At 37.6% G+C, this 27,968-nt stretch overlaps 1 protein-coding gene across 3 annotated transcripts in view; it reads left to right on the top strand.

Annotated features, from left to right (window-relative positions):
* Window positions 1-27,968, top strand: part of Hgsnat (heparan-alpha-glucosaminide N-acetyltransferase) — a 66,374-nt gene that overhangs the window by 4,201 nt on the left and 34,205 nt on the right. Inside the window, exons 2-7 of one of the 3 annotated variants that reach the window (XM_074054571.1) lie at window positions 7,649-7,764; window positions 19,332-19,468; window positions 19,681-19,802; window positions 22,059-22,128; window positions 25,819-25,888; window positions 26,645-26,754. In XM_074054571.1, coding sequence (XP_073910672.1) covers window positions 7,649-7,764; window positions 19,332-19,468; window positions 19,681-19,802; window positions 22,059-22,128; window positions 25,819-25,888; window positions 26,645-26,754 — 625 coding nt within the window. Of the gene's footprint in view, window positions 1-7,648; window positions 7,765-14,386; window positions 14,406-19,331; window positions 19,469-19,680; window positions 19,803-22,058; window positions 22,129-25,818; window positions 25,889-26,644; window positions 26,780-27,968 lie in introns of those variants that run through there. The other 2 variants (XM_074054570.1, XM_074054572.1) reach the window with 2 other exon arrangements.

The following is a 27,968-nucleotide window of genomic DNA, read 5'->3' as shown; positions in this document are numbered from 1 at the left end:
TAGTCTAAGATAATCTGGTCTCTAAAACTAATTTAGTGAGTTGGTTTTTAAGAGTCTGACTCATTCTTTCAGCTCTAGGTGGATGCCAGGGAGCATGATATTCCCGTTTGATCTCTAGAGCCATCATAAATCCCTTAAGGACATTGGCAGTGAAATGACTTCCATTGTCTGAGTCTATATTTTCTATAACCCCAAACCTTGGGATTATGTTTTCTAGTAATAACCTGAGACATCTTTCTGATACTTGTTTGGCTAGTGTATAGATCCCTATACACCCATAGGCTTGCAAAACTGCATCACACATGGCTTGGGGTTCCCAGTGGCTCCCATGATGGAGACTAAGGAGTCCTCTCATTAGGGGCTTTCAGATCATTTCCCTCCCATCAGGGAGAACCCATTTTCCCTGCTCAGTCCTGACTGGCCCAAGTTTTTTTAGTTGTTCTTCCTCAGAGGGGGTAAAGATAGAGGTGATGTGAGGAGCAGGGAGATATGGAATGAGACAAAAGACTGGGGCCTCAGTGGTGAGAGCAGCCTGTTTTGTTGTCTCATCTGTAAAATAATTTCCATGAGTCTCAGAGTTTACCCTCTTGTGGTGACCTGGCACATGGACTATGGCTATTTCTTCATGTAGTTTTAGGCTAATATTTGTTGAGTTAATTCTCCATGTACCAAGTCTTGGCCCTTGCTCTTGATTAAGCCCTGTTTCATCCAGATTTTTCCAAAGGTGTGGATCACACCAAATGCATATTTTGAATCAGTATATATGGTCCCTTCTTTGTCCTTTAAGTGTTTTAAGGCCTGATTTAGAGCAAGCCATTTGCAAGTCTGTGCTGACCAATTGTTAGGGAGTTGGCCTGATTCTATTATAGACATGGCTTTCCTGTCTATTATAGAATATCCATTATGCCTTTTTCTCCTCCATTACCCGAGAGAATCCATCCACAAAGAAGTGGAACCCGGTCTGGATAGGAGTTTGATATTCAATAATATCTAAACATCTATGTTTGGGGGCTCCTCCCTCCTGCCTTCCTGACAAGAAGGTGACTGGATTTAGGGCCTCATCAGCAGTTAAAGTTAGGTCATCCTTTTCTAGCAAGCTATCCTCATACTTTAGGATCCTGGAATCTGTCAGCCATCTACCCACCTTCTGGTTTAAGATTGTTCTAACTTGATGGGGAGTGTTAATAATTAGGTCTCCCTGAAAGGTGGTTTTTCTACTTTCTTTGGTTAGAAGGGCTGTAGCTGCTACTGCCTGAATGTGCTCAGGCCAACCTCAGGTGACAGGATCTAGAAATTTAGATAAGAAGGCCACAGGTTGATGTTGACCCTCATGTTTTTGGGTTAGCACCCCGAGGACAACTCCCTTATTTACATGTAAACTGATTCCTAATCAGGTCATTAGCTGTCTTCCAAATAGGTTGGTACCTGCCTCAGGGACTAGGAGAAATTGTATCTTAGTAATCCTGCCTTGGAAGTAGACATTTGTTTCTTGTAATATTTTAACTGAAAAGCTTTCTCCCTTTCCCCCAGAAATTAGTATCCTCTCCAGGGAATAGATTAAGCCCCTGGGCAGAAGACAGAGGGAGGATCTGGAAGTGCCTGAGTCAATCAGGAAGGTGACAACTTCACATTGTGGTCCCACTTCTAAATTTATCAAGGGCCCTGAGTGGGACCCTTCAAAGTAAAAGAGCCCCTGACCCCCTATTCTTCATCAAAGGTCATTAGGGGATCAGTTTCCTTCACTCTTTTTCCTTCTGGACATTCTCTTTTAAAGTCTCCAGTCTCCCCACAGTTAAAGCACTTATTTTCCCCTCTTCTTTGTTTCATCTTTTGACTTTTTGGTCTCTTATACCCCATGAGGGAGGTCGGGCTGGTTGAGGTCCAATAGGATATTGGTTTGGTTTTTCCCTATTAACCTGCTCAATTGCGGATAACATAAAACATAACATTTGCTTTTTGTTTTTGTTTTTCTTCCTCTCTCCTTACCATATACCTTTTGTGTTTCTCCTAATAATTCCTCTATGGATCTATTTTTCCAGTTTTCTAGTTTTTGTACTTTTAAGCAGAAGCCTGAGTGGCTGGGAGTTGAAGGGGGTGGAGGTGGAGGTGTGGAAACCTGGAGGGCCTGGCTGGGGCCAGCTCTGGCACCTGAGCCAGAGGAGGAGCAGGCAAAAGGGGAAGGGAAAGGAGGAGAGTAAATCCCACTTAGAAAGAGGTTTTGGTTTTTATTTATTTATTTATTTATAGTGGAAACAGGACTACAGGACTCTTTCTCCAACAGAGGGCATATTTCATCTCCTCTTGAGTGACTGAGCTTTTGTTGTTAACATGCTCAATTAATAGTTAACAGACCCAGTCCTCGTCAGACCCAAATTTTGACCAAAATAAAAACCAAAGAGTTTAACATCAGTTCTTGGGTCCAGATGAAGCAACAGTATTTAACCATTCTTTGTTTCTCTTTCCTTTAGTATGGGGGCTATCATTCCAATATTTTAATATCTTCCCTAGGGGCCTCCCAGAGGGTATTTTATCCTCTGAGTCTTTGTCGGGGGGCCCCCCCCCCTTTGCTGTATTTCCCATTTCTGTCTTCTGGTCAACTGTGCTCTATCAGGAGCTCAACCCCTCCCTTTGTCTTGGAGGTTTCTTGCACTCTGATTCTTTTTTGCTTTGTCTGTCTCTGCCCACATCCTTTGTGGGAGTTTGAGGCACCTCTTGGTAGCCTGGGGGTCAGTGTAAGCTGCTGACCTGGATTAGATTTAAGAATCTAATTCCATCTTAAACAGTCTGATGTCGCCTCAGAACTGCAAATCAGGACTTTGCTTTCCCTGTGTGTCACCTGACATGTCTCCTGTGTGTCACTCTACACATCTCCTGCATGTCACCTGACATGTCTCATTCACACATCACACAGCCTCCAGTATCCCGACTACCAAGACATTACTTGGTCACCCCTGTGACGTTTCTTGTCTTGGTTTGTGCACAAAACTTACATGGTCACCATGGTCCCTTCTTCAGAGCTCTTTTACCTGTGTTGTCAAGAAATTGTGCAGTCTGAGTTCATTTGCAGATCAGGAAAGTTGTCCTCAGCCGAACCTCAAGGCCGCCAAAATCAGGCAGCAGGATACGTCTCCCCAGGGAAGGGGTGGGACCCCCTTCCTGGACGGAATGTAAAATCCCAGGTGAGCCCCCAAATTGTTGGAATTGATAACCCTCTGGTGCCAAAAACAGGCAAACAAGTGACAGAAAATCTTGACAAGGCAATTTTCTCTTGATCAAGAGGGGCAAGAATGTGCTCACTCCAGGTAACTAAACACGCAAGCACAAAATGGCTGACAGTGGCTCCTCCTTATATCCCTGATGCAGTTGTACCCACCCCTCACCTGGGATTTGTGCAGGTCACAGGTTCACAATCTCCCTCCATTGGCCAAAAGTCTTGGGGGATGGGTAAGGGCATGCAATTTGGTGGGCAATGGAGTTGTACAGGAATCGGAAAGAAGAAGCAAGGACCCTTTAAACATGCAAGTCACCTGAGATGGCGTCTTGAGGCATTTTTAAGTAATCTAAGAGGGTAACAAATACTTTGATAGAAAAGATAATTTTTCTTACACTACCCCACTTAAAACTATTGCCAAGAGGTTTCTTTGTTCTATTTGTGTAAATATATGAAATCCATCAACCATATTCCCTCACCTTAATCTCCTTTGTTCACCCCTTCCTCCCACAAGTATCCCCCCTCCCCACTGTACCTATTTAACAGTCCTGTATTTCATTATTCATATTTAAGTCAATGTTCCAAGGGGTTTCTCAACGTGTCCCCACATAAGTCTACTTTATTTTGGTCTATTCAACCCCATTCATTGCTCTCCCTTACCTTTTACCTCCCATCCCCCATTTTTCAACAGCTTTCAATACATAGCCTTATATCCTCTACCTTCGCAGATGTTATGCATTATGATATTGTTGATACTCTATCATTCTCTTTTCCTTTCACTGAGTTCCATACAGTAGTTCCACGATTGCAAACATGTTCTACATATGAGGTTGTATATGATAATGCTTGTTTTTGTTTATATGTTTATCTTTTGGATCTATCTTCCACATATGAGAGAAAACATGTGGCCTTTGTCTTTCTGAGCCTGCTTACTTCACTTAATATCATGTCCTCCAATTGCATCCATTTACTTTCAAACCACATGGTATCATTCTTCCTTGATTACATAAGGAATTTTTAAAAAGCATCTCAGATGATTTTATTTTGAATACTGCCTCCCCTAGCCTGAACCACAGTCTCCAATCTCATCTACTCACCTCCTTTTAGACTTGAGACCACTCCAAGTAGTTCCATAATCTGCCCAATCACAATTGTCAGGGACGTTCCAGTGCTTTCTTTGTAATTAGTAACACTAATTATTTTAGGAACTAGGTGACTTGTAAATAGTGAATCTATGTAGTTGAGAGAACATACTAGACTTTTTGTTTTTTTCTTTTATGGTGCTGTTTTTTGTATGTGGGCCTCACACATACATGCTAGGCAAGCATTTCACCACTGAGCTACACCTCAGCCTTCATTCTTAAGTATATCAGAAACTTCACGTGAAGAGGGCAGCCAGGCTTTTTGTGCCACCAGGAACCAATGTTTGGGCTGGAAATCTTCCTGTTAAAAACTTAATATAACTTTAGGTCTTAATGTTTACTTGAAAACATTAAATGAAATAGGTCTAAAAATATGCTCAGCAAAGATATTCATGATCAAAGAGCTAGAACCAGCAATTAAATATTTAGAAATGAAATAAAGACCTAATACACAAATAGCACATTTAAGCTTGCAATATAAGTGACTTTATAGCGGGGCATTGAGGCACAGGGTTGTAACCCAGCACTGAGGAGGCTCAGGCAGGAGGATCTTGCATTTGAGCCCAGCCTTAAATTATGGGGCTGCTTAGTGAGTTCTGGACCAGCCTGGGCTACAGGGAGAGACCCTGTCTCAAAAATTTTGAAAACAAAACCAAAAAAAAAGACGAGTGACTTTACTTGGTTTATTGTCTCACCAAGACAATTTAGGCTGGAAGAAAAAGGAAATTGTTCTTTTGTCTATAATGCTCCATGAATGTTGCCCTGGTGTTTCTTAACTCTGTTGTATGGGAAGTTGATAGTTGTTTCTTGAACCTGAAGCCCACATCAGGTTCAATTTAGAGGATTTTTTTTTTTGGATGTAACCCAGGGCCTCATACATGCTAGGCAAATGCTTTACCACCAGGCAAATGTTCTTCACCCCTCAGCTAGACAACTAGAGGTCATAAGTGATGCATCCTTTGTGTCTGTGATGCAGACTTATTTTAAAAAATACATTCAAATAATGCAAAAACGTACAAAGAAAGGTATCAAAATCCTTTGGTTACAGTCACAGCCTCTAGTGGTGGTCTTTCAACCTTGGCTGCATATTAGGTTTGTTGTTTGTCAGGAATTTAAAAAAATCATGCTGATTGAGCAGAGACTGTGATTTAATTGGTCTTGAGTGGGCAAGAGCATTTACCCCCCTCTTTTAAAGCTTTGCAGGCAATTCTGATGTTTAGATAGGACTTAGCCTCTCTGCATATTCCTGAATAATATAATTAGCAATAATAGCAAATACAATCTTTTAAAGTATAAATTCACAAGGAAAATCTAAGCCTAAAACAAGAACCTAAACCTACGCACCACTAAAGACTTATAGAAATGAAGGGATGATGATACATAGAAAAATTACAGGGGAAAGGCAATAGGTAGTTACTCTAAATTTGAAAAGGAAAACTATTAAAACTGAATGAGAGAAATATAAAAGTAACATTTAAAGACAATTATGAGAAAGATGAAAAAGAATTTAATATTGTTGCAAAGTAAAGAAATTATAGAAATATTTAAGAAGATTTTAGCATAGTAAGTGATTGAATAAATATTCCAACAATTCCCATGAAAGGAAAATGCTGATGTTAAACATTTGGAAAACATGTTCATACCTGCTCATTAATTAAAAGTACTGTTTTCTATTCATTAGACTAAAAAGTCTGGAAAAAACTTGAAAGGCTACTCATGGGCCATCTGCTAGGGAGCAGATATGCTTCCTCTCAGGAGCCCCTGCATCCTAGAAATTAAGTGCAGTGGCCAGCTGACCTCAGTTTAAATCCTGGTTGCTAGCAGGTGCTGACCTTAGGCAAACTGGTTGCTGTCTCGAGTCCCAGCTACTTGAGAGACTGAGGCAGGAGGATCACTTGAATTCATGGATTTGAGGCTAACCTAAACAATGTAGTGGGGCCTTGACTAAAAAAAGAAAGAAACAAAGAAAGAAAAAAAGACACCAAGAGCTATTTCATAGTGCTGTTGGGGCCTGGCACACAATAAGAGCATATTATCTGTATTACCTGGGAGTCTGTAATCAGTGCAGTTGCCATTCTGAATTAGCACCACTAAATTGGAGAGAAATTTTACAATGCATATCAGAAGCTATTTAAAAAGTTAGTTTTATTTGAAAATTTCACTGCTAGTAGTCATTTTTAAGGAACTTTGTCAAAAGAACATTAATTTCAGATGTATAGTTGTGCTATTAAATGTTTTCCCTTTTTGCTTGGAAGCTAGAGGGTAAATTAATCTCTCTTGTATATCATTATAAAGTGATCCAGTTGGTTTAAGTGATCCAGTGGTTGGCCACTTTGCTTTAATGTCATACAATAGCAGTTCACTTTGTCTTCCAACCAAATTGACCAAGTCATAATTTTAGAGTATGCATCAACCCCCCTGCCTTTTTTTTTTTGCAGCTGGGATTTGAAAGTGCTTTGCACATGCTAAGCCCAGTGGTGTACCCACTGAGCTATATTCTCAGCCCTTGAATGTGCATCATTTTTGTGTCACCCTAAGAATGTCACCTAGTAAACTGGTAGACTGTACTCTTGATTATGAGTGCAGTGTGTCTTTCTGTCCTTCAGACTTAAAACTTTCTCCTTACCCCTCTCAAATCTGCCATGGAATCTAAAAGGAGATTCAGAACCCTAAACCAATGTGGTAGAAAGCAGGACTTCTCAAACTGGGTGCAGGTCACCCAGGAATCCTGCTAACCTGCACATTGTGACTTTGGAGGGCTGGAATTCTGCATTGCTAACAAGATGTCCAGGTTGAGCCCACAAACTGGTAATATGGTAGAGGAATGTATGGTATTAGGAATTGTACAAATTTCAGACCAGTGATTTCATTGAAAAATCACTGTGGCCATGGGAATGTATAAAAACTATTTTTGAGCCTTAATTTATTCATCTGTAAAATGAAGAAAACACTTAGTTCATGAGGTGTCATCATAATATTGAAACTATTATATTCAGTGCATGTCACATCTTTGCATGTGATGAATGTAAATTCCTTGCATGGTCCTTTTACACACTGTATATGAGTGGTGTTGACTGAACCTTTATTTGTAATAGAGGCATTTGGGGAAAAGGGCATGTATGTATGCACATACACGTGCTTGCACATATGTAGGTCTGTGTATGCAGAAGGTAATATATTAGAGACCCTATAAGCCCCAGACGGCAGGTATTTGAGCACTACTGATATACTTTGTTGCACATCTCTTAGGTACTTTTTTTTTCTTCTGATAACTGTTCTTTCCAATTCTCATTAGATTTAGATAAGAAAAGGCACGTGGAACTGAAGATGGATCAAGCTTTGCTTCTTATCCATAATGAGCTACTGGGGGCAAACTTGGCTGTTTACTGGAAGTCTGGATGCTGTTATCAGGTATATATTTTATGTGCACTCACAGTTTTTTTTATAATTTGCTGTATTTTCTTTCTTTTTAAAATTCATTTATTTGTATGTGCATACATTGTTTGGGCCATTTCTCCCCCCCTGCCTCTGCCCCCTTCCTCTCCCCACCCCCCCCCCCTTGCTTCCAGGTAGAACCTGTTCTGCCGTTTTCTCCAATTTTGATGAAGAGAAGACATAAGCAGTAATAAGAAAGATAAAGTGTTTTTGCTGGTTGAGATAAGGATAGCTGTACAGAGAGATTCCTAGTATTGCTTCCATGCACAAGTGTGTTACAACCAAAATTGATTCATCTCTACCTGACCTCTTCACTAGTTCCAGACACATTCCCATATTGACCTGTGTTGCTTTAAGGTTTCTGTATTAGCTCCTCTGCTGTGGGGACATCAAACACTTTCATGTTTTGGGTTTCCTACGTATCCCCATACCTCCTGTATGTGCTCTCCCCTTAGCATGTGACCCAAGTCTAACAACATTGCTGTATTTGCCCTAGATCTAAAGTCCACATATGAGGGAGAACATACAATTTTTGATCTTCTGAGCTTGGCTGACCTCACTCAGAATGATGTTCTCCAGTTCCATCCATTTACTTGAGAATGATAAGATTTCATTCTTTTTCGTGGCGGAGTAAAACTCTACTGTGTATATATGCCACATTTTCTTAATCCATTCCTCAGTAGTGGGGCATCTTGGCTGTTTCCATAACTTGGCTATTGTGAATAGTGCTGCAATAAATATGGGTGTGCAGGTGCCTTTGGAGTAACCTGTGTTGCATTCCTTTGGGTATATCGCCAGGAGTGGGATTGCTGGATCATATTGCAGATCTATGTTTAGATTTTTAAGAAGCCTCCATATTTTTTTCCAGAGTGGTTGAACTAGCTTGCATTCCCACCAGCAGTGTATGAGGGTTCCTTTTTCCCCTACATCATTGCCAACACCTGTTGTTGTTGGTGTTTTTATGATAGCTATTCTAACAGGGGTGAGGTGGAATCTTAGTGTGGTTTTGATTTGCATTTTCTTTATGGCTAGAGATGGTGAACATTTTTTCATGTGATTTTTGGCCATTTGAATTTCTTCTTCTGCAAAAATTCTGTTTAGCTCAGTTGCCCATTTCTTTATTGGCTCATTGATATTAGGAGAGTTTAGTTTTTTAAGTTCCATGTATATTCTGTTTATCAGTCCTTTCTCTGATGTATAGTTGGCAAATATTTTCTCCCACTCTGTGGGTGGTCTCTTTAGTTTAGAAACCATTTCTTTTGTCGTGCAGAAGGTTTTTAATTTTATGAAGTCCCATTTGTCCATCCTTTCTCTTAGTTGCTGAGCTGCTGATGTTTTATTGAGGAAATCCTTGCCTATTACTTCCAGAGTATTCCCTGCTGTTTTCTGTACTAACTTCAGAGTTTCAGGTCTGATATTAAGGTCCTTGATCCATTTTGAGTTGATACTAGTACAGGGTGATAAACATGGATCTAGTTTCAGTTTCTTGCAGATGGGTAACCACTTTTCCCAGCAACATTGTTGAAGAGGCTGTCTTTTCTCCATCGTATGTTTTTGGCGGCTTTGTCAAAAATAAGGTGGGCATAGCTTTGTGTGTGCATATCTGGGTCCTCTATCCTGTTCCACTGGTCTTCTTGTCTGTTTTTTGCCAGTACCATGCTGTTTTTATTGCTTGCTTTGGAATATAGTTTGAAGTCGGGTATTGTGATACCTCCAGCATTGCTCTTTTTGCTGGGTATTGCCTTGGCTATTTGTGGTCTTTTGTGTTTCCAAATAAACTATAGGGTAGATTATTCAATCTCTGTGATGAAAGTCACTGGGATTTTGATGGGAATTTCATTAAACATGTAGATGTCTTTTGGTAGTATAGCCATTTTTACTATGTTGATTCTACCAGTCCATGATCATGGGAGATCTTACCAACTTCTGTAGTCTTCCTCAGTCTCTTTCTTCTGGGTTTTGTAGTTCTCCTTGTTGAGGTCATTGACATCTGTTGCTGTTTACAGGTGGGACATGGGTGACTGGAACCTTAAAAGATGAGAGGACTACTGAGTCCTGCTCAATAGCCACTTTAATGAAGCATACTACCATTTTTATAAACTCCTTTTACACAGAAAGCATTTGGTCAGAAAAAGCATGCCAAGTATTACATGTCAAGGTTACATTAGCACAGGGAAGCACAGTTAAAATTAACTCTTTGTTATGTCTCTTTTAAAATGGGAACAGAGAAGCAGAAGAAGCACATGGTCAGCATAACTTTCTTATTTACATCTGAAGGACATGAAGCCATGTGGGGACCTTGAATACTGTTTTTCTGGATGTCTGGCTTTCTCACAAGGCCAGATACCAACTGGTCTGGTCTGAGACTTTTGCCTCAGTTCCTTGGAGCTTTCTCACAAGGCCAGATACCAACTCACACAGGCACAGTCTCGTTGCTGGCTCTGACACACATCCTTTGTTAAGTTTACTCCTATGTGTTTGATTTTTTTTGAGGCTACTGTAAATGCAATTGTTTCCATATATTCTTTCTCAGTTTGTTTGTTACTGGTGTATGGAAAAGCTAATGATTTTTGTAAGCTGACTTAGTCTCCTGCAACCTTGCTGTAGCTGTTTATGGTGTGTAGTAGTTTTTGGGTACAGTTTTTTTGGTCTTTAAGATATAGAATCATGTTGTCTGCAAATAGGGATATTTTGACAGTTTCTTTACCTATTTGTATTCCTTTTATTTCTTCTTCTTGCCTAATTGCTCTAGCTAGGAATTACAGTACTATGTTGAATAGGAGTGGGGACAGTGGGCACCCTTGTCTTGTTCCTGATTTTAGGGGAAATGGTTTCAGTTTTTTTCCATTAAGTATGATGTTGGCTATAGGTTTGTCATTTATAGGCTTTACAATGTTGAGGTACTTTCCTTCTACTCAGTTTTCTTAGAGCCTTTATCATGAAGTGTGTTGGATCTTGATGAAGGCTTTTTATTCATCTATTGAGATGATCAAGTGGTTTTAGTCTTTTCTTCTATTAATGTGCTGTATTATATTTATAGATTTGCATATGTTGAACCACCCCTGCATCCCTGGGATGAAGCCTACTTGGTCATGGTGAATGATCTTTCTGATGTGTTGTTGGATTTGGTTTGCCATTATTTTATTGAGGATTTTTACATTGATGTTGATTAAGGAGATTGGCTTATAATTCTCCTTTTTGGAGGTGTCTTTGTCTGGTTTAGGGATGAGTATAATACTGGCTTCATAAAATGAGTTAGGTAGTGTTCCTTCCCTTTCTATTTCATGGAAAAGGTTAAGGAGAGTTGGTGTTAGTTCTTCTTTGAAAGTCTGATAGAATTCAGCAGAGAGTCCAGCAGGTCCTGGACTTTTCGTTTTTTGGGAGACTTTATTTCTGCTTCCATTTCATTTTGTGTTATAGATCTATTCAGGTGATTAATATCTTCTTGGTTTAATTTTGGATGGAAATAAGTATCTAGAAATTTGTCTATTTCTTCAAGATTTTCAAATTTATTAAAATATACGTTCTCAAAGTAATCTCTGATGATTTCCTGGGTTTCTGTGGTGTTTGTTATCTCTCCTTTTGCATTTCTGATTTTACTGATTTGGGTTTTTTTTCTCCTCATTTTAGTCAGATTTGCCAGGGGTCTGTCAATCTTATTTATTTTTTCAAAGAACCAGCTTTTTGTTTCATTGGTTCTTTGTATGTGGTTTTTTTTTGTTTGTTTGCTTTTTGTTTCTATTTCATTAATTTTAGCCCTTATTTTTATTATTTCTCTCCTTCTGCTTGTTTTGGGATTTGCTTGCTCTGTTTTTCTAGGAGTTTGAGATGTAGCATTAGGTCATTGATTTGAGATCTTTCTGTCCTTTTAATATACACACTCATGGCTAGAAACTTTCATCTTAAGACTACTTTTGCTGTGTCCCATAGGCTCTGGTAGGTTGTTTTTTCATTTTCATTAACTTCCAGGAACCTTTTAATTTCCTCTTTTATCAATGACCCATTGATGATTGAGCATTGTGTTGTTCAGCTTCCAATAGTTTGTATGTTTTCTACTGTTGTTTTGGTTGTTGATTTCTAGTTTTAATGTGTTGTGATCAGATAGAATGCATGGGATTATTTCTATTTTCTTATACTTGCTGAGGCTTGCTTTGTGCCCTATGATATGATCAATTTTGGAGAAAGGTCCATGGGCTGCTGAAAAGAATGTATATTATGCAGAAGTTGGATGAAATATTCTGTTGACATCACCTATGTCCATTTGATCTATGGTATGTTTTAGTTCTAGAATTTCTTTATTGATTTTTTGTTTGGATGACCTATCTATTGGTGATAGGGGGGTATTAAAGTCTCTCACTACCACTGTGTTGGAGTCTATATATGTTTTTAGGTCCTTCAGAGTATGTTTGATGAAATTGGGTGCACTGACTTTGGGTGCATGTAGGTTGATAATTGTTATTTCCTTGTTGTGTGTTTCACCTTTTATTAGTATGGAGTGTCTTTCTTTATCTCATTTGATCAATGTAGTTTGAAGTCTTTGTCTGAGATAAATATTGATACTCTTGCCTGTTTTGGGGGACCATTGGCTTGGTAAATCTTCTTCCAGTCTTTCACCCTAAGCCAGTGCTTGTTTCTGTCAATGAGATGGGTCTCCTGTAAGCAACAGATTGTTGGATCTTCCTTTTTAATCCAGTTTGCCAAATGGTGTCTTTTGATGGAGGAATTAAGTCCATTAACATTCAGTGTTAGCATTGATTGGTATGTGGTGATTCCTGTCATTTAGTTGTTTTTGTTGTTTAAGGGTTTGATTATGTGCAGCTGAGTCAATGTTACTCTCTACTTCCTTGTCTTTTATTCTCCTGTGGTTTGGTACTGCCTGTCCTCCCATGGTTTTTTTGCTTTCATTTTCTGTGTGCAGAATTCCTTGAAGAATCTTTTGTAGTGGTGGCTTGGTGATCACATATTGTTTTAATTTTTGCTTATTGTGGAGGACTTATTGCTTCATCTTTTTGAATGATAGTTTTGCTGGTTAGTGTTTCCTAGGGTTGAAGTTATTTTCATTCAGTTTCTGGAATACCTCACTCCATGCTCTTTTTGCTTTTAAGGTTTCCATTGAGAAATCTGCTGTGATTTTGATGGGTTTACCTTTGTATGTTATTTGTTTTTTCTCTCTTACAGCCTTCAATATTCTTTCTCTGTTCTCTGTGCTTGTTGTTTTAATGATAATATGTGGTGGGGTAGTTCTATTTTGGTCAAGTCTGTTTGGTATCCTGGAGGCTTCCTGACCTGAATGGGCATAGTTTTCTCTAGATTTAGGAAATTTTCTGTTATTATTTTGTTGACTATACTACAAATTCCTTTTGCTTGCACCTCTTCTCCTTCTTCAATGCCTGTGATTCTCAGGTTTGGTGTTTTGATGGAGTTGGTGAGTTCTTGCAATTCCTTTCACAGGTCTTGAGTTGTTTGATTAATAGCTCTTCAATTTTTCCTTTAATTTCCATTTTATCTTCAAGTTCTCAGATTCTGTCTTCTGCTTGTTCTAGTCTGCTGGAGTGGCCTTCCATTTTGTTTTATATTTCTGTTTCATTCTTTTTTCTCAGAAAAAAGAATGGGTCACTTCCCTTTTAATATTGGCATTTTCATCTTTAATTCATTTATCTCTCTATTTATAGTTTTCTCTGTTTCACTTTGGTGTTTATTTAGGATTCATATGAGTTCATTTATTTGTTTTTGTGTCTTCTCATGTTCTTTATTTTTGTTGTCTTGCAATTTCTTGAGTACCTCTTGGACATTTTGGTTGATCATGTGTAGTAACATCTTCACGAATTCTCAGTGATTACTTGCAGGATTTCTTTTTTCAGGATGTTCTTGTGGGCTTCCTTGGGTTCCTTGGCATAGTTTATCTTTGTTTTGTTGGAGTCTGGAAGTGGGTATCTGTTTTCTTCATTTTCTTCTGAATCATGTATTAATTTATTTTTTGGGGGAGAATTTTTTCCATCCCTTTTTCATCTTCCCACTGTTCCACTTGGTACCGTGTAACAATGTTCTTGATAGGCTATTGATCACCTGTTTTCTTTCCCTTGGTTTAATTTTGTTTTGTGGGTGTGTTGGGTTTTAGGTTAGTGTGTATATGCTGTTTCTGTCCCTTGTCTGTATTTAACTTAGTATTAAGTAACTCACAATAGTGAAACAAAGAAAGAAAAAAAAAATACCCAAAAAAATCAACAGTGAGAGGTGGACAAACACACACAGGCAAACAAACAGGGGATAAAACAAACAAAGAAACAAATAAACACATAATAAATTCCAGTTTCAGGAACAATAGAATTTCAGTCTTAGTAGTGTTGGTGTTATTACTTCAGCATCCAGTTCTGGTGTTGGTATTTAAGCAGAAACTCTGTCTTAGTCTTGCCAGGTGGTTGGGGAGACTCACCAGTTTTTTTTTCCTGTCTTTCAGTGGCAGCTGCTTGGACAGCTCCTCCCTCAGTGAGGTGTGGCTTGTCCTCAGGTTCCAGAGATCAGCTCTGTAGCCCATCAGCTGTCCTGCTATGGAGTTGGGTTTTTGCTGTGTTGGTTTATTGGGAGCTTGTGTCTTTGCCTCACCACCTTTCTCTGGGGTAAGGTCAGAGATCTCTCAGCCAGCTCCCTACTGTCATTGTGTTATGCTGGTTTGCTGATTGTTTCTCAATTTTGCAGCGTTTGATTTTGGATGTTGCTTACTGTCCGCAAATGAGCTTTGTGGACCACTGTCCATCCTATTTCAGGCAGTGGCTTATCACCTGCCTGCTGTTGAACCTTCTGCCTTTCCAGTCTTTGTTTACTGAAAGTTCCTTGCCCCTACACCTTTCTCCAGTTTACTTACAGCACCGTGCCCCCTTTGTTGTGTGTTCCTTTTCAGTTCCTTGCTTATTATTCAGATTTTTTTTGCCAGGTGGGGGGTCAGTCTGCCCAGGGGGTTATGCTGGTTTATCCCAGGGGTGGCTGTGGGAATACTTATATGCTCACCTGTTGGTCTGCTGGATGTCTCCCAAGTAGGTTTGGAGCTGGTGTCTGGTGGCATGGGAGCCCTCCTGTTTTCTCAGTGTAACGTGGCATGGAGAAGCTTTGTATGGGTTGGGGGTTCAGGGTGTTGAAGTTTTGATTCTTCTTGGTGCTTTATTTGTGGCAAGTGTGGCTCCAGCGTCTCAGCAAGATTTTTGATTTACAGAGCTCATATCTGCTTTTGCACTCTAGTTGCTATCTTGGATCCACCCACAGTTTTGTTTGATATGGTCCTTTGTGTTCTTAAATGCAAATCCCTTTTCCTGTTAACTGGTTTTACAGGTAGGGAAACATAGGAGAGTTAGACCAAATATAATTAGGGAGAATGGTTAGCAGTGAGCACTACCTGTATCTTCTCCTTTTCCCTACTTGTCTTTTTATTTTTTATTTTTTGGTGTACTGGGGTTGAACTCAGGGACTTATGCTTGCCATGAGGTACCCTACCAATTGAGCCATGCCCTCAACCTTTTTGCTTTCCTTATTTTTTGAATATACCTGCGCCAGCCTGAACCGGAATCCTATTTATGCTTTTTGCCTAACTGAAATAACAAGTGTGGGCCACTGTGCCCAGCTTTTTATTGGCTGAGATAAGGTATCGAGGACTTTTTTGTCTGGGCTGGCCTTGAACTGTGATCCTCCCTATATGTATCTCCAGCATGAGCCACAATGCTTGGCTTCTCTCTTATTAGTGTATGTTAATTATACAAAGGGGTTTTATTGTTATATTTCCATACATTCATATAATAGAAGGATTTACTCCTTCTATTACTCTTTCCCTAGTTGTCATTTTAAAAACCAGTTCTTGGCAATGAACAAAATTGGTAGATCAAATTTTTTTATACTATCCTATTTAATGGATAACCTTGCTGGACCAAAGAAGGAAAGAGGGAGATAGTTGGATAATCTCTGAGGACAAGCATGGTGAGAACTCTAGGGAGGTGCAAGCTGAGGGAAAGTACATTACTCCAGAAATCCACCTTTTTGAATAGATATTATTTTTAGTTTATTTCCCTTAATGAATTAATTAGTTAATTAACTAATTTTGTGGTGTTGGGTATTGAATCCAAGGCTTTGTGCATGTAAGTCAAGTAGTCTGTCACTGAGCTACACTTCCATTCCTTAAAATTATATTATTTGACTGTTTTACCCCTGACAAGGCTATTCTTCCATAGATCCACAAACATAGAAAAAATATGTAGGCCATATTTTGTAGCTTGACAAGCAACTTTAAGACAGCTAAAAATACTTGTAATGTGTTATCAAGTTCTTTTGGACCGAGAACATGAATTGGGGAAAGGCTGTTGGGGTATTTTGTTTTCTTTTCCGTTTTGTTTATTTATTGGTTATGTCAAATATTGACCCCTATGAGAGCACACTATAATGTCTAAATAATACAACCAGAGTAATTTCAATTCTCATACAGAGAATTTAGAGAATTAATAACATTAGAGAATTAATAGACTTCTATTAGGGAATTAATAACATTAATTATTATACTTATCATACTTAGAATATGTCTACTCACAAAAACTAAATGTTCTCATTTATTTTAACTTAAATTTGAAAGTAATCAAAAGTAAAAGATAACCACTTTTGATTCCCTGAATGTAACAAAAGCACAGATTTCTATATTTCTCTTCCATTCCCCATTTCCCATTTTTTTCTCTACCTGCAGATACACTAAGGAAGGAATAGTTTTTAGTACTCTCAAAAGCAATTTTCACTTTCTTTTTTCTGTCAGTTACATCTCACTTTGAAATAGACTATTATTTTGCTTTCCTCATCAGCCAACTGGTGTCTGAACTTCCAAAAGTATGCTTATTTTGCACAGTATTGTCTGAAGTGTGCTCCAAACTCAACTCTCCCCAGGATGGAATGCTGATATCTTCTGATATCCCAAGAGTGCTGCACAGCCCCACTGTGCAGACCAACTGTGGCAAAAGAACCTTCTGTAACTGGCTGACAATGGAGATGCTACTGAGTTAAAATGGAAACCAATACTGTGGTTGTGGAGGGAGAAGGGAGATGGAACAAACTGATGTCATAACTTGAGACCCAGTTGAGGAATTTGCCTCATACAAATGGCTAAAGAATATCCAAGAAAAAAGTTATCTAAATGCTGAGTGTACTAAGCAAGAAGTAAGGCAAAAAAAAAAAAAAAAAAAAAACCCACTGGATTAAGCAGCCAAGCAAATTAGCTCAATAGATAAATTCTCACAACCAGATAAAGTCCAGAACTTAGCACCGACTGGACCCATCCCTCCAAGGATGGCTTCTAAGTCTTCCTCATCAGTAGGCAAAAACCTCCCAAGAATTCTGTAGAAAGCATATTTTTTTAAATATCTCTTGAATCTTACAGTAATAAAACAAAATGAGCCTTCGATTTGTGGAAAGTCTGTCCAGAAAACCCTGTGTAAAATGGAAATGGGAATATGTTACAAAACTGGAAAATATGTACCTAAGGCACAGGGTCTCACAGATGCCCGCTGAGCCCATGACTTCCCATCTCCAAGAACTAATTCATTTTGTTACTGCAGAGCAAATTCAGTCCTCTCTACAAGGAGCTATTCTGGAGTGAAACCAACACTCATGCAATTACAAAAAAGTATTGATTACAACCTATAAAAAGGATAGCTAGGGGCTGGATGCATGGCTCAAGTGGTAGAGCACCTGCCTAGCAAGCACAAAGCCTGGAGTTCAAACCCTAGTCCCACCAAAAAAAAAAAAATACCATATTATAGTTGTATGGGGGGATGCATTGTGACATTAACATATGTCTCCACAATATATCTTAGATTCACCCCTCCACTATTCTCCCTCATACCCCCTCCATCCCTGGATAAAAGTCGTGTATTTTTATACATGATTACAAAATACATCTACCATATTTGCCTTCCTTCACCCTCTGTGTTTATCCTCCCCTGACTGGTACCCACCCTCAACAGGACCTGTTTTACAGGACCCATTTTATCTTTCTGTACTTCATTTCTTAAGTGTATATTGATTATTCAGGGGGTTTCACCTTGGTATTTCAGGCATATGTCTATATCATGCTTTAATCAGATTAACCCCCCTATTACTTTCTCTTTGTCAACCTGCTCCCCTATTATTCAACAGTTTACAGCTTATCTTCTTACACAGATGCAATGTATTTCAATATTATTCATTTTTTATCATTCTCTTTTTCCTCTCCCACCTCCCTATAGTCTCTACAGACAGACCACTAATATAATAATGTTTGTTCTCTCTCTCTATGTGTGTATTGGTGTGTTTTTGTATGTATATATATATATTTGTATAAGATCATATGAAGGCAAGTGTTGTACCACTTGACCTATGTCTCCAGCTTTTGTTGTTTTGTTTTTGAGATAGGGTTTTGCTAACTTATCCTAGGCTGGCCTTGAACTTGTGATCCTCCTGCCTCTGCCTCTTGAACAGTTAGGATTACTGGCATTACCACCATGCTGGGTTGTAATTTTTTTATTTTATTCAAAAATATGAAAACTGACTCAAGAAATTGAGAACATCAATGCAAAGATTAACAAACCTGAAAAATTATGATTTTTGCCACCTAATTTTTCTACTTTCAAAAAGTGACTCATATCCCATGAAACAACCCCTCTTCCAAGAAAATGTTGGCTTGCTGTCTGATTTGTTCTGCAGTATAAGTAGAGGCAAAGACATGAAAAGAAATTCAGGAAACCCTAGCAAAGCATTGGTTTCTTTAATAAAGTATAATCTTAATGCTATGATGTAAATATCAAATGAGCAAAAATAAAATTGATTTTAAAATCATTGCAAGGCCAATGAGAAATTAATATAATTAACTTGAGGAGTATTTTGGCCACTTATACCAGGAATCATTAAAGTGACTATTTTGTATCCAGTAATCTCAATTTTGGATGTTTACCTGAGGGGAAGAATTTAAAGGAATAAGAATTTCATGTGTAGATCTTTAGAAATAATATATTTTCATAATAGCAGCAGAAAAACCCAGAAAAGATTTGAAGTCATGCTAAATACTCATATTTTTAGTAGTTGAAATAAAATGCATCCATGAAATATTACATATATGCAAATTAGGTAGACTCTTGGAAATTTGCTTGTTGAATAATTTTAAGTAAAACAAGAGAATGAAAGATTTAATGTAGACTATATTTATTAGTTTGTGAAAAGTGTAACTGTGAATAAAATTGTTCAATTCTTAGTGACAGTCATTATTTTAATACAAAATAGTAGGTAAATAGATAAGTTTTATCTAAGTTATTGAAATTTAAAAGTTTATATGTGTGAAGGAAAAGATACATTACAGTCTTCAGTTGGGTGTTCATGCCCTTCAACCACTGAGAGACTCAGCAGTGGCATACTTTCTTAAAATGTGTAAGACCCTGGGTTTGATCCCCATCATTACAAAACAAACAAACACAACCAACCAACCAAACAAACAAACCCTAGGAAGTAAAAATCCCCAACAGTTTACATGTTATGCTTTTATCTTACAGTGCTTGTTTCAGTTTCTGGTAAATGTTTCTCAAAGTGGAAAGCCTGGGAAGCCAAGCATCGCAGTGGTCTCTGTCAGCACCCAGCATGGATCTATCCTGCAAGTTAATGATACCTTAGAAAAGAAAGAAGTTTGTAGGTTCGTGCCTATTTGATGCGATCTAACTAAAGTCTGCATTTTCCGTCTACTTTTTTTTCTCCATGGTTTTGTTTTTCCTGTCTTGAAAATATTTTCTTTATCTTTTCTGATTTGCACCCAGGAATGCAAATCATTTTGTATTTACATTGGCAAAGTTCAACTCCTTATTTTCTGTTCTAACCATTTGTCTTAATTTTACCTCTTCTTTGTAGGCTTGAATACAAATTTGGAGAGTTTGGAAACTATTCTCTTTTGGTTAAGCACACCTATAATGGAGTCAATGAAAGTGCCTGTGACCTTGTTGTTAATAAGAATCCAGTCAACAGTAATCTTCGTATGTATATGTTCTTTGTTGATTTTTTTAAATTTGCATTTTCAAAGATCTCAGTTTCTGAGTGCTGTTGAAAAGTGAAACAGTCCATAATAAAATGTAGATTATAGATTATACCATTTAGTTATGTTATAATTCTCTTTTTTTGGTGCTGAGGATCAGACTCAAGGCCTCGCACATGCTAAGCACATACTCTACCACTGAGCCATATCCCTAGCCCCAGTTATGTTTTTATTGTGTGACAGATATATACTAAGAAAATTATGTGATGTATTAAAATTATATTACATATCAATGTATTCTAATATTAAGTTTAATTATAAATAAATAAAAAGTTAATATAGTAGAAAGAAACTAGAAATAGGGCAATTGATTTTTCTTGTTTTGGGACTTAAGGTATAGTGTTTCCTATGTGTCTTACACCAACAGCCAGCCCAGAGATTCCCTTATGTTAAGGGATACTTCATTCCCTAGTAACCCCATTGAAGAAAATCTGTCATCTTGAGCCCTCCATCAGATAATACCATATGGTGCTGCCTTTCAGGGAGTGGTCAATTATGGATCCTGGGGCATTAATAAGTACTGTTCACAGGGAGCTATCAAAGAAAAGGCCAATGTAGGGCAGTTTAAGCATTAAAAAGAATGCGTATCACTGATGAAAATATATGAATATATTAAAAACCATAGGGTAATTATGAAATTAAAAGAATGAGATCTCTTTCCCTGAATAAAAACAAAAACAAAAACAATAGTTTGTTTGGCTTTGGAGGTAACAAAGGTACTTGATGTTGACTAAGTTGATGTAAAATTGCCAGTTGGAAGGAATGATTTAGCTGGATGTGGTTGTGTATACCTGTAATTCTAGCACTTGGGAAGGCTGAGTCAGAAGGATCTTGAGTTCAAGGCCAGGCTGGGCTACATAGTGAGTTTTAGGACATCCTGGGCTGCAAAGTAAGACCCTGTGTCAACAAAACAAAACAAAACATTTATCCTGCTTTTACTGTTTTAACTATAATTCAGGGTAACCAAATAGTCCTAGTTGCTGTGGGTGAATTCTTTAGAGAATTCCAGCTAATGTGGCAGAATGGCAGGATATTTTGCAAGTCCTAATGAAATAATTGACTCAGGCAAAAATCATCAGATGGAAGGGGAACTTCACACTGAAGGGTCAGGCTTTTATAAGCTCAGGACATTCACTGGTCAATTGCAGAAGGTACCTCCTCAGTATTATGGAAGGAATTATTATTAATTTTGTATGACATTGTAGTTATGAAATAGTGTTAGGCTTACAAAAATGTCATAAAAAGTGTTCTCAAATACCCTTCACTTACCATCCATCATTCCTTTAAACTGTGGAATCATGTTATACTTACCCTATGTGCAATTATTGAAACCAGGAACTTAGCATTCATACAATACTGATCTTTAGACTTATTAAAATTTCTTGAATTGTTTCTTTTAATGGCCCAGGATCCAGTCCAGGATCCCACATTGTATTTAGTTGTCAGAACTTTGTCTCCTCCAACCTAGGATAGCTTTTGCCTCAACCTATGTCTTTCATGACCTTGGTAGTTTTGAAGGGTACTGGATAGTTATTTTACAAACTATCCCTAGATTTGGATTTACTTGATGTTTTCTCATGACTATATAGAGGTTTTGCATATTGTGGTAGATTGCTACCAGAGTGATGGTGTGTTCTCAGTGTAGTATGTCAGGAGAGGCATGATGTTGGTAAGTCTTTTATGAGAGGTCCATATATATAAGAAATACTTACTGAAGTATATAGACGTGAGGTGATATCATGTCTGGGATTTGTTTTAAAATAAGTTAACCAAAAGGGGAAGGGGAGTTAGTAATTGATGAAATAAGAGTGAGTGATAATTTTTTTTTGTTTTTGCCATGCTGGGGATCAAATCAAGGACCTTGCAGATACTAGGCAAGCACTCTATCATCGAGCTACATCATTATCCCCTAGAGTAACAGTAACTTGATAATTCTAGAATCTGTATGATGGGTATATGTGGGCTTATTATATAATTCTCTGCACTTTTGTATGTTTGATATTTTTCATAATAAAAATTCATACTCCCTTCATGAAGTATGCTCTTAATTGTTTACAGGAAATTTGACACAAGAATGTAGGCTTCCTACATTTGTTTTCATTTTAATGATTACATGATAGGTTTAATGTAATGACATGACAACTTTGATGCTTATGATGACATTTTTGATGACAGTGTTTTTCTTTTCTCTTTCTAGCTATAAGTATTGCATTTCTTGTTGGTCTAGCACTCATCATTGCTATATCCTTCTTAAGGCTTTTGCTGAGGTAAGTTGTTTGGGAGGACATGATTGGGGAACATATAACACAGAAATAATATATTTAGAGAGGGTAGTTTGACCCACCATGTGACCATTATTCCATCCTCGTGTAGTAGCCCAAAACAAAGATGACCATTTTTCTTTGATTAAATGAAAATCTATGTATGTACCATGTCTGTTCTAGACCTAGGTGTTAGAGAATCAATGTAGACTATAAGACATGGTCTCTGACTTTAGAGAAATAATAATGAAAGTTCTGATGGATATTTGCCTTTCCCCTTCCCATGGCTGAAAATGAAGAAAATGCTTGACATATAATTACTTCCTAAAGAGTCTTCTATCCTGTGTTTTAGTGAGTAGAAGTGACTTATAGTAATTTTAGGAGTCTAGTTGCCACACTAGACTTCTGCCTCTGAGGTCTGAGGCTGCTTTTCTAGTTTAGCTTGCCTTGTGTCCTGCAACCTCAGGAGTCTGGGGGCCAAAGCAGAAGATGAGGAGCCATAGCCCAGGACCTCAGTATGGACTCCCTTTCCTTTGGACAGAGGTAGCTGACTTACGGAGTTTGCCCTCTTCTCCCTTGTTGAGAGTGATTTTGGGGAGTATATTAGTGAAGTAGAAAAGAAAAAGGAAAGTAAAATAGATCCAGGCCTGTTTTAATCAACTTTTGCAGGAAAAGTTCTATCCTTTTTTTTTTTTTAAAAGGAATAAGTGCTGGCAGTGGTGGTGCATGTATATGATCCTAACACTCCAAAGGCTGAGGCAGGAGGATCATAAATTCAAGCCAGCCGGGGACACATGGTGAGACCGTGTCTCAAAAAAAAAAGGAATAAGATTGATTGAATATTCATGTGTTTATCCTGTTAGGTTTCCAGGAAGTATCACAAAATTTTATTGGTAAAGCTGGGCATGGAGGCTCACATCTAATCCTAGCCAGTTGGGAAGTGGACATCCATCAGAGGATTGCAGGCCAGCCCTAGCAAAAACTTCATGAGACCCCATTTCAGCTAATAAAAACTTGGGTATGGTATATGCCAGTCATCCCAGCTACATGAGAAGCATTAATAGGAGGATCATGGTCCGGGCTGATCTGGGCACAAATGTGAGACCCCATTTGAAAAATACCTACAGTAAAAAGAGATATAGGCATGGCTTACATGGTAGAGCATCTGCCCGACAAGCACAAGGCCCTGAGTATAAACCCCAGTAACCACAAAACAAAACAAGGAGAACAACTATATCCAGATTGGGAGAATGAAAACCTAACATCTGAAAAAACTAACTTGGGGATACCTTGAAACATTGGTGGGTATTATACATTTTGCCTTTCTAACTTTGTGGATCTTAGAAACAGTTTATTACATGTGTGAGAAGCCTGACTATATAAAAATACCACTTGCTGTTTAGAAAGAGGTGTTTAACTCAATTGCTTTTTAGGAGCAGAGTAGAATTCTAATAGTCTTATTTCTTTGGATTAAGGTATTTCAACCTTTTGATAAAATAAAAATACTATTCCATTGTATTAATGTACTTTAAGTCAGTGCTTTTCATGTGAATGAATCTGTTCCATCTTTTTTTGCAGTAATTGATAGCTGAGATCAAGCACTTACAAAGAGGAAAAATTCCATCTCACCCCTCTATAGAATTGAAAGTCTTTGCATGTGATTCTGTCTCTCCTGCTTGTGGGCAGAATGCTATTGTTGGCAAAGCCACAGTTCTTATTTCTTGCCTCATTGCTTTCCCACATACCTACGGAAGTCCAGGGAAGTTTGTGTTAGTCTGAACCAGAAGTAATATTACAAACATGTACAAGAGAATTGTTTTAAAAATTTTAATATCTCAACTTCTCCTTTTTGCCCTTCCTTAAATGTGTCTATTTTTAATATTTGTTGTGTGATATTACATTAGAAACGCTAAACAAACTAGAAGTGAAAGTTGTGCTGCGAGGGAAAGGAGGAATCACAAATGGAAACAATGGCTATATGGGCTACATCTAAACACTAATTTGAACAATTGAATTATAAAAATTTATGAGACGGCAACTGGACTGGCTATGTGGTGACATTAAGGAATTACTACTATTATTTAAAATGTGATGGTGGTATGATTATGTTTAGAAGTGAAAATATTCCTTATCCTTTTAAAGCTATATACTGATGTATTTATGGATGAAATGAAATGACACAATGCCTGAGATTTTCTATAAAGTTTTTATAAATTTTTATAAAGATTTTCTATAAATACAGGGCAGGAATGAGAGGCAGGGGTTGGGAATACAGATAAAGTAAGATAAGCTGCATGTGGATATTTGTTGAAGCTTAATGATGGTTCATTATACTAGTTTTTCTTCTGTACATGCTTGAGATTTTTCATGACAAAAAGAAAAATTCTGTACATTAGAGAATTCAAATGTGACAAAGTTAATGCAAAATATATGGGTGATTTTGTTTTTAACCAGGCTGTAGCAGTATTCTTTTTTTTTGCCTTTTGGTACTGGGTATTAAACTCACTTCGGTATATATATATATACCATATACATGTATATATATATGTATATATATATATATATGTATATATATATATATATACACCATATATGTATACATATATATACATATATATATATATATGTATTTGGTGGAACTGGGGCTTGAACTTAACAACTTCATTCTTGCAAAAAACAGGCACTCTACCACTGATCCACACCTTTAGTACATTAGCTGTGGTTATTTTGGAGATGGGGTCTCACAAAGTATTTGCCCAGGCTGGCCTCTAACTGTGATCTCCTGATCTCAGCCTCCCAAGTGGCTAAGATTACAGGCATGAGCCACTGATGCCCAGCATTTGAGTTACATTTTTTGAAACATTTTTCCCAAGTAGAAATCTCATTTTAAAGAAGAACCAGTTAATATATTTTCCTTTTTTTTTTTTGGCACTGGAGTTTGAACTCATGGCCTCATGCTTTGTAGGCAGCTGTGCTACCCCTTGAGCCACTCTGCCAGCCCTATATTCATGTAAATCAATGTAATGTCACTGGATAACTTCATGTGTGTACTGGAGTTTTGAACTCAGGGCTTTGCACTTGCTAGGCAGGCACTCTGCCACTTTAGCCTCCAGCCATGAATATCTTTTTGAATTAGATCAACTGTACTAAAAATAGACTCAATACATTAACCACTATTACAGAATATTTTCAGCTTTCTCAGTGTGCATATATGTACTTTTATTTGATTGCAATCGAACGTAGTTTTGGGATTTTGTTTTTTTGTATATAGTAGCCTATCTTCAGATTTCTTTGTGTGGACAGAGCTCACACAGCTGTCATATCCTGAAGGAATCATTTTTTATTGAGTAAATTTGGTTGTTGGCAATGTTTTGTAATTTTAATTTTAATTATATGATCAATAGGAATCCTGACACAGAACAGTTATCTCATGTAATCTTTACAACTCTTCATTAAAGGCTTTATCATAATTTCTGATTAATTGATGAGGAAATTATGTTGTGAGGGTCAAGAACTTATAAGTGTAGCTGTTCTAAACTTTGATTTCTATTTTTATGATGTTAAAAAACATACAGAATATTCAATTCTTTAATAAAGAATATGAGCCTTAAATTAAGTTTATTTACATCTGATATACAATCATTTTGAAATTCAAACAAAGAAAATTAATTAACTGGGGCTTTTCTTTATTTATAGTTTGTATGGCTTTAATAGTTGGATTTCTAAGGCAATAAATTCTCAAGAAACTGATCGCCTCATCAATTCTGTGAGTTATTAGAATGCATCATATATTTTCTGGGTAGTTTTCTAAATTTGGAATTTACAATTTCCTACTTAGTAATCATTGTTGTCCTTTTTAATAAATCATAGTTATATTGTAGAAGGCCAGATTGTGGGTCCTGATTTTTTTTTTTAAGACAGAGTTTTGCTATGTACCTCAGGCTGGCCTCAAGCTAGCAATCCTTCTTAGTATCCTGAGTGCTGGGATCTTTGTACCCACCAGGCCTGGTTTATATTTTTAATAAAGAACAGCCTTGTCCTCAAGTCCTGGGAAGGCTCCATCTCCCTTTCTTTCTTCAGTGAGGTTGGAAGTCTGGGCTGCATTAGAATGTACAATTTGAGACGTTTTTTATGCTGTTCAATCAATCTAGTTAACAGTAAAATATCAAGATGAAAACATGAATCAGGGACATCAATATTACATCTGTAAATGCTGATGGCTCACTTAAATTTGTGCTAATAAACTATCAGCATGTTTACTTCTTTGCTTGTACTAGATGTATTTAGGAATAAGTTCTTTGTGCTGTTATCACCATGGCCACCAGCAAGCTCAGCAAAAGGCACAAAAAGCAAATAAAGTAGAAAACCAAGCCTCTAGATGGGATCTTTACAAAAGCAAATTATTGTCCAGAAAAACTATTTTTAGCTTCCCACTCTGATTTCTTTCCTAAAATGTCAAATAATGAAATTTATTCTTTAGCATTATTAAGTGGCATCTCTTTCTTCTTTTTCTTTTTGAAAGGAACTGGGATCCCTAAGCAGAGCAGACCCTCTCAGTGCTGATTACCAACCAGAAACACAACACCTGTCTGCCTCACTGCACCGCCTTCGCTCCGTGGACACATTCAGGGGGTATGTGGTGCTTCTTTGTAACATGGTAGGCATAGATTCTTGTTGCATTATGTATTTTACATATCTTCCACTTTGTAAATTAGGAAGGATTTCTTGGATATGAAAATAAAGTCAGCAGCCTCTCTTTACTTGAAAATTGTCATGGTAAGGGGATGGGGTATAGCTCCATGGTAGTGTGCTTAACTAGCATGCACTAGCCCCTGAGAAGAAAAAAGCAAACAAAAAACATAAGAAAATTGTCATGATATCCAGTATAATATGTTTAGGGAGAGGAGTGGTGGGACAGAACCAGTTTCCACTAGTGTGTATGGTCTACTGAGCTAAGGCTATTTGCATTTGGCAAGTGGCTAGACTTGGGGCCACAAACTGTGCCACAACATCCACTCAGTAGCTGGACAACTTAGAAGATGCAGCAGTCTACACAGGAAATACCAGCTTGTGGAAAAGAAAATGCATATCCATCATGACTAAAAGAACAGCATGAATATCAGACACTTGATAGCAGATCCACAGTCATGTCATAAGTTAGTTGTTACTGTCTTTGGGTCTGATGGAAGAATGAAAATCAGGACCAAACTCTGAAAATACAGTGTAAGACTATATAGCTAAAAGGAAATATATAGGTGTCAGGTCTACCATTTCCACCCACTAAGGGCTTCAAAACTCCAGTGATGACCTTATAATTCCTTTCTGTCCTCCTCAGAGCCCTGAGTGCTCCTGGTAAGTATATTTGAAGCTAGGTTATACTGGTAGAGTTGCTCTTTATCCAAAATTCTTGGAACCAGAAGTGTTTCAAAGTTTGGATTTTTTTTCAGATTTGAGAATATTTGCATACACATAGTAAAACATCTTGGGGATGGGACACAAGATTTAACACAAATTCATTTTGGTTTTTATGTACATCTTGCATGAATAGTCTGAAGGTAATTTTAAACAATATTTTTAGCATGCTTTTGTTGTTGTTATTTGTTCATTTGGCATTTTTTTTTGCTGGAGGTTGAACCTTTTACAACAGTTCTTTAACTTGAGACATCTAAATAATTAGCACAAAATGGAGTTACTTGGAAATACTGTTTACAAGGTATGTAGTTTAGTAATGCTGTGCAAAGTTTTCTTACGATATCATGTTGGAAATGTTGGCACAGAACTTTAGCATATGGTCACAATTGCAGTGATTAGTAGATAATAATACCTTGTTCTTAAATCTTTTCTTG

This window comes from Castor canadensis, chromosome 14, assembly GCF_047511655.1.
Source record: "Castor canadensis chromosome 14, mCasCan1.hap1v2, whole genome shotgun sequence".
Lineage (NCBI taxonomy): Eukaryota > Metazoa > Chordata > Mammalia > Rodentia > Castoridae > Castor > Castor canadensis.
This window is presented reverse-complemented; position numbering and strand designations above follow the sequence as displayed.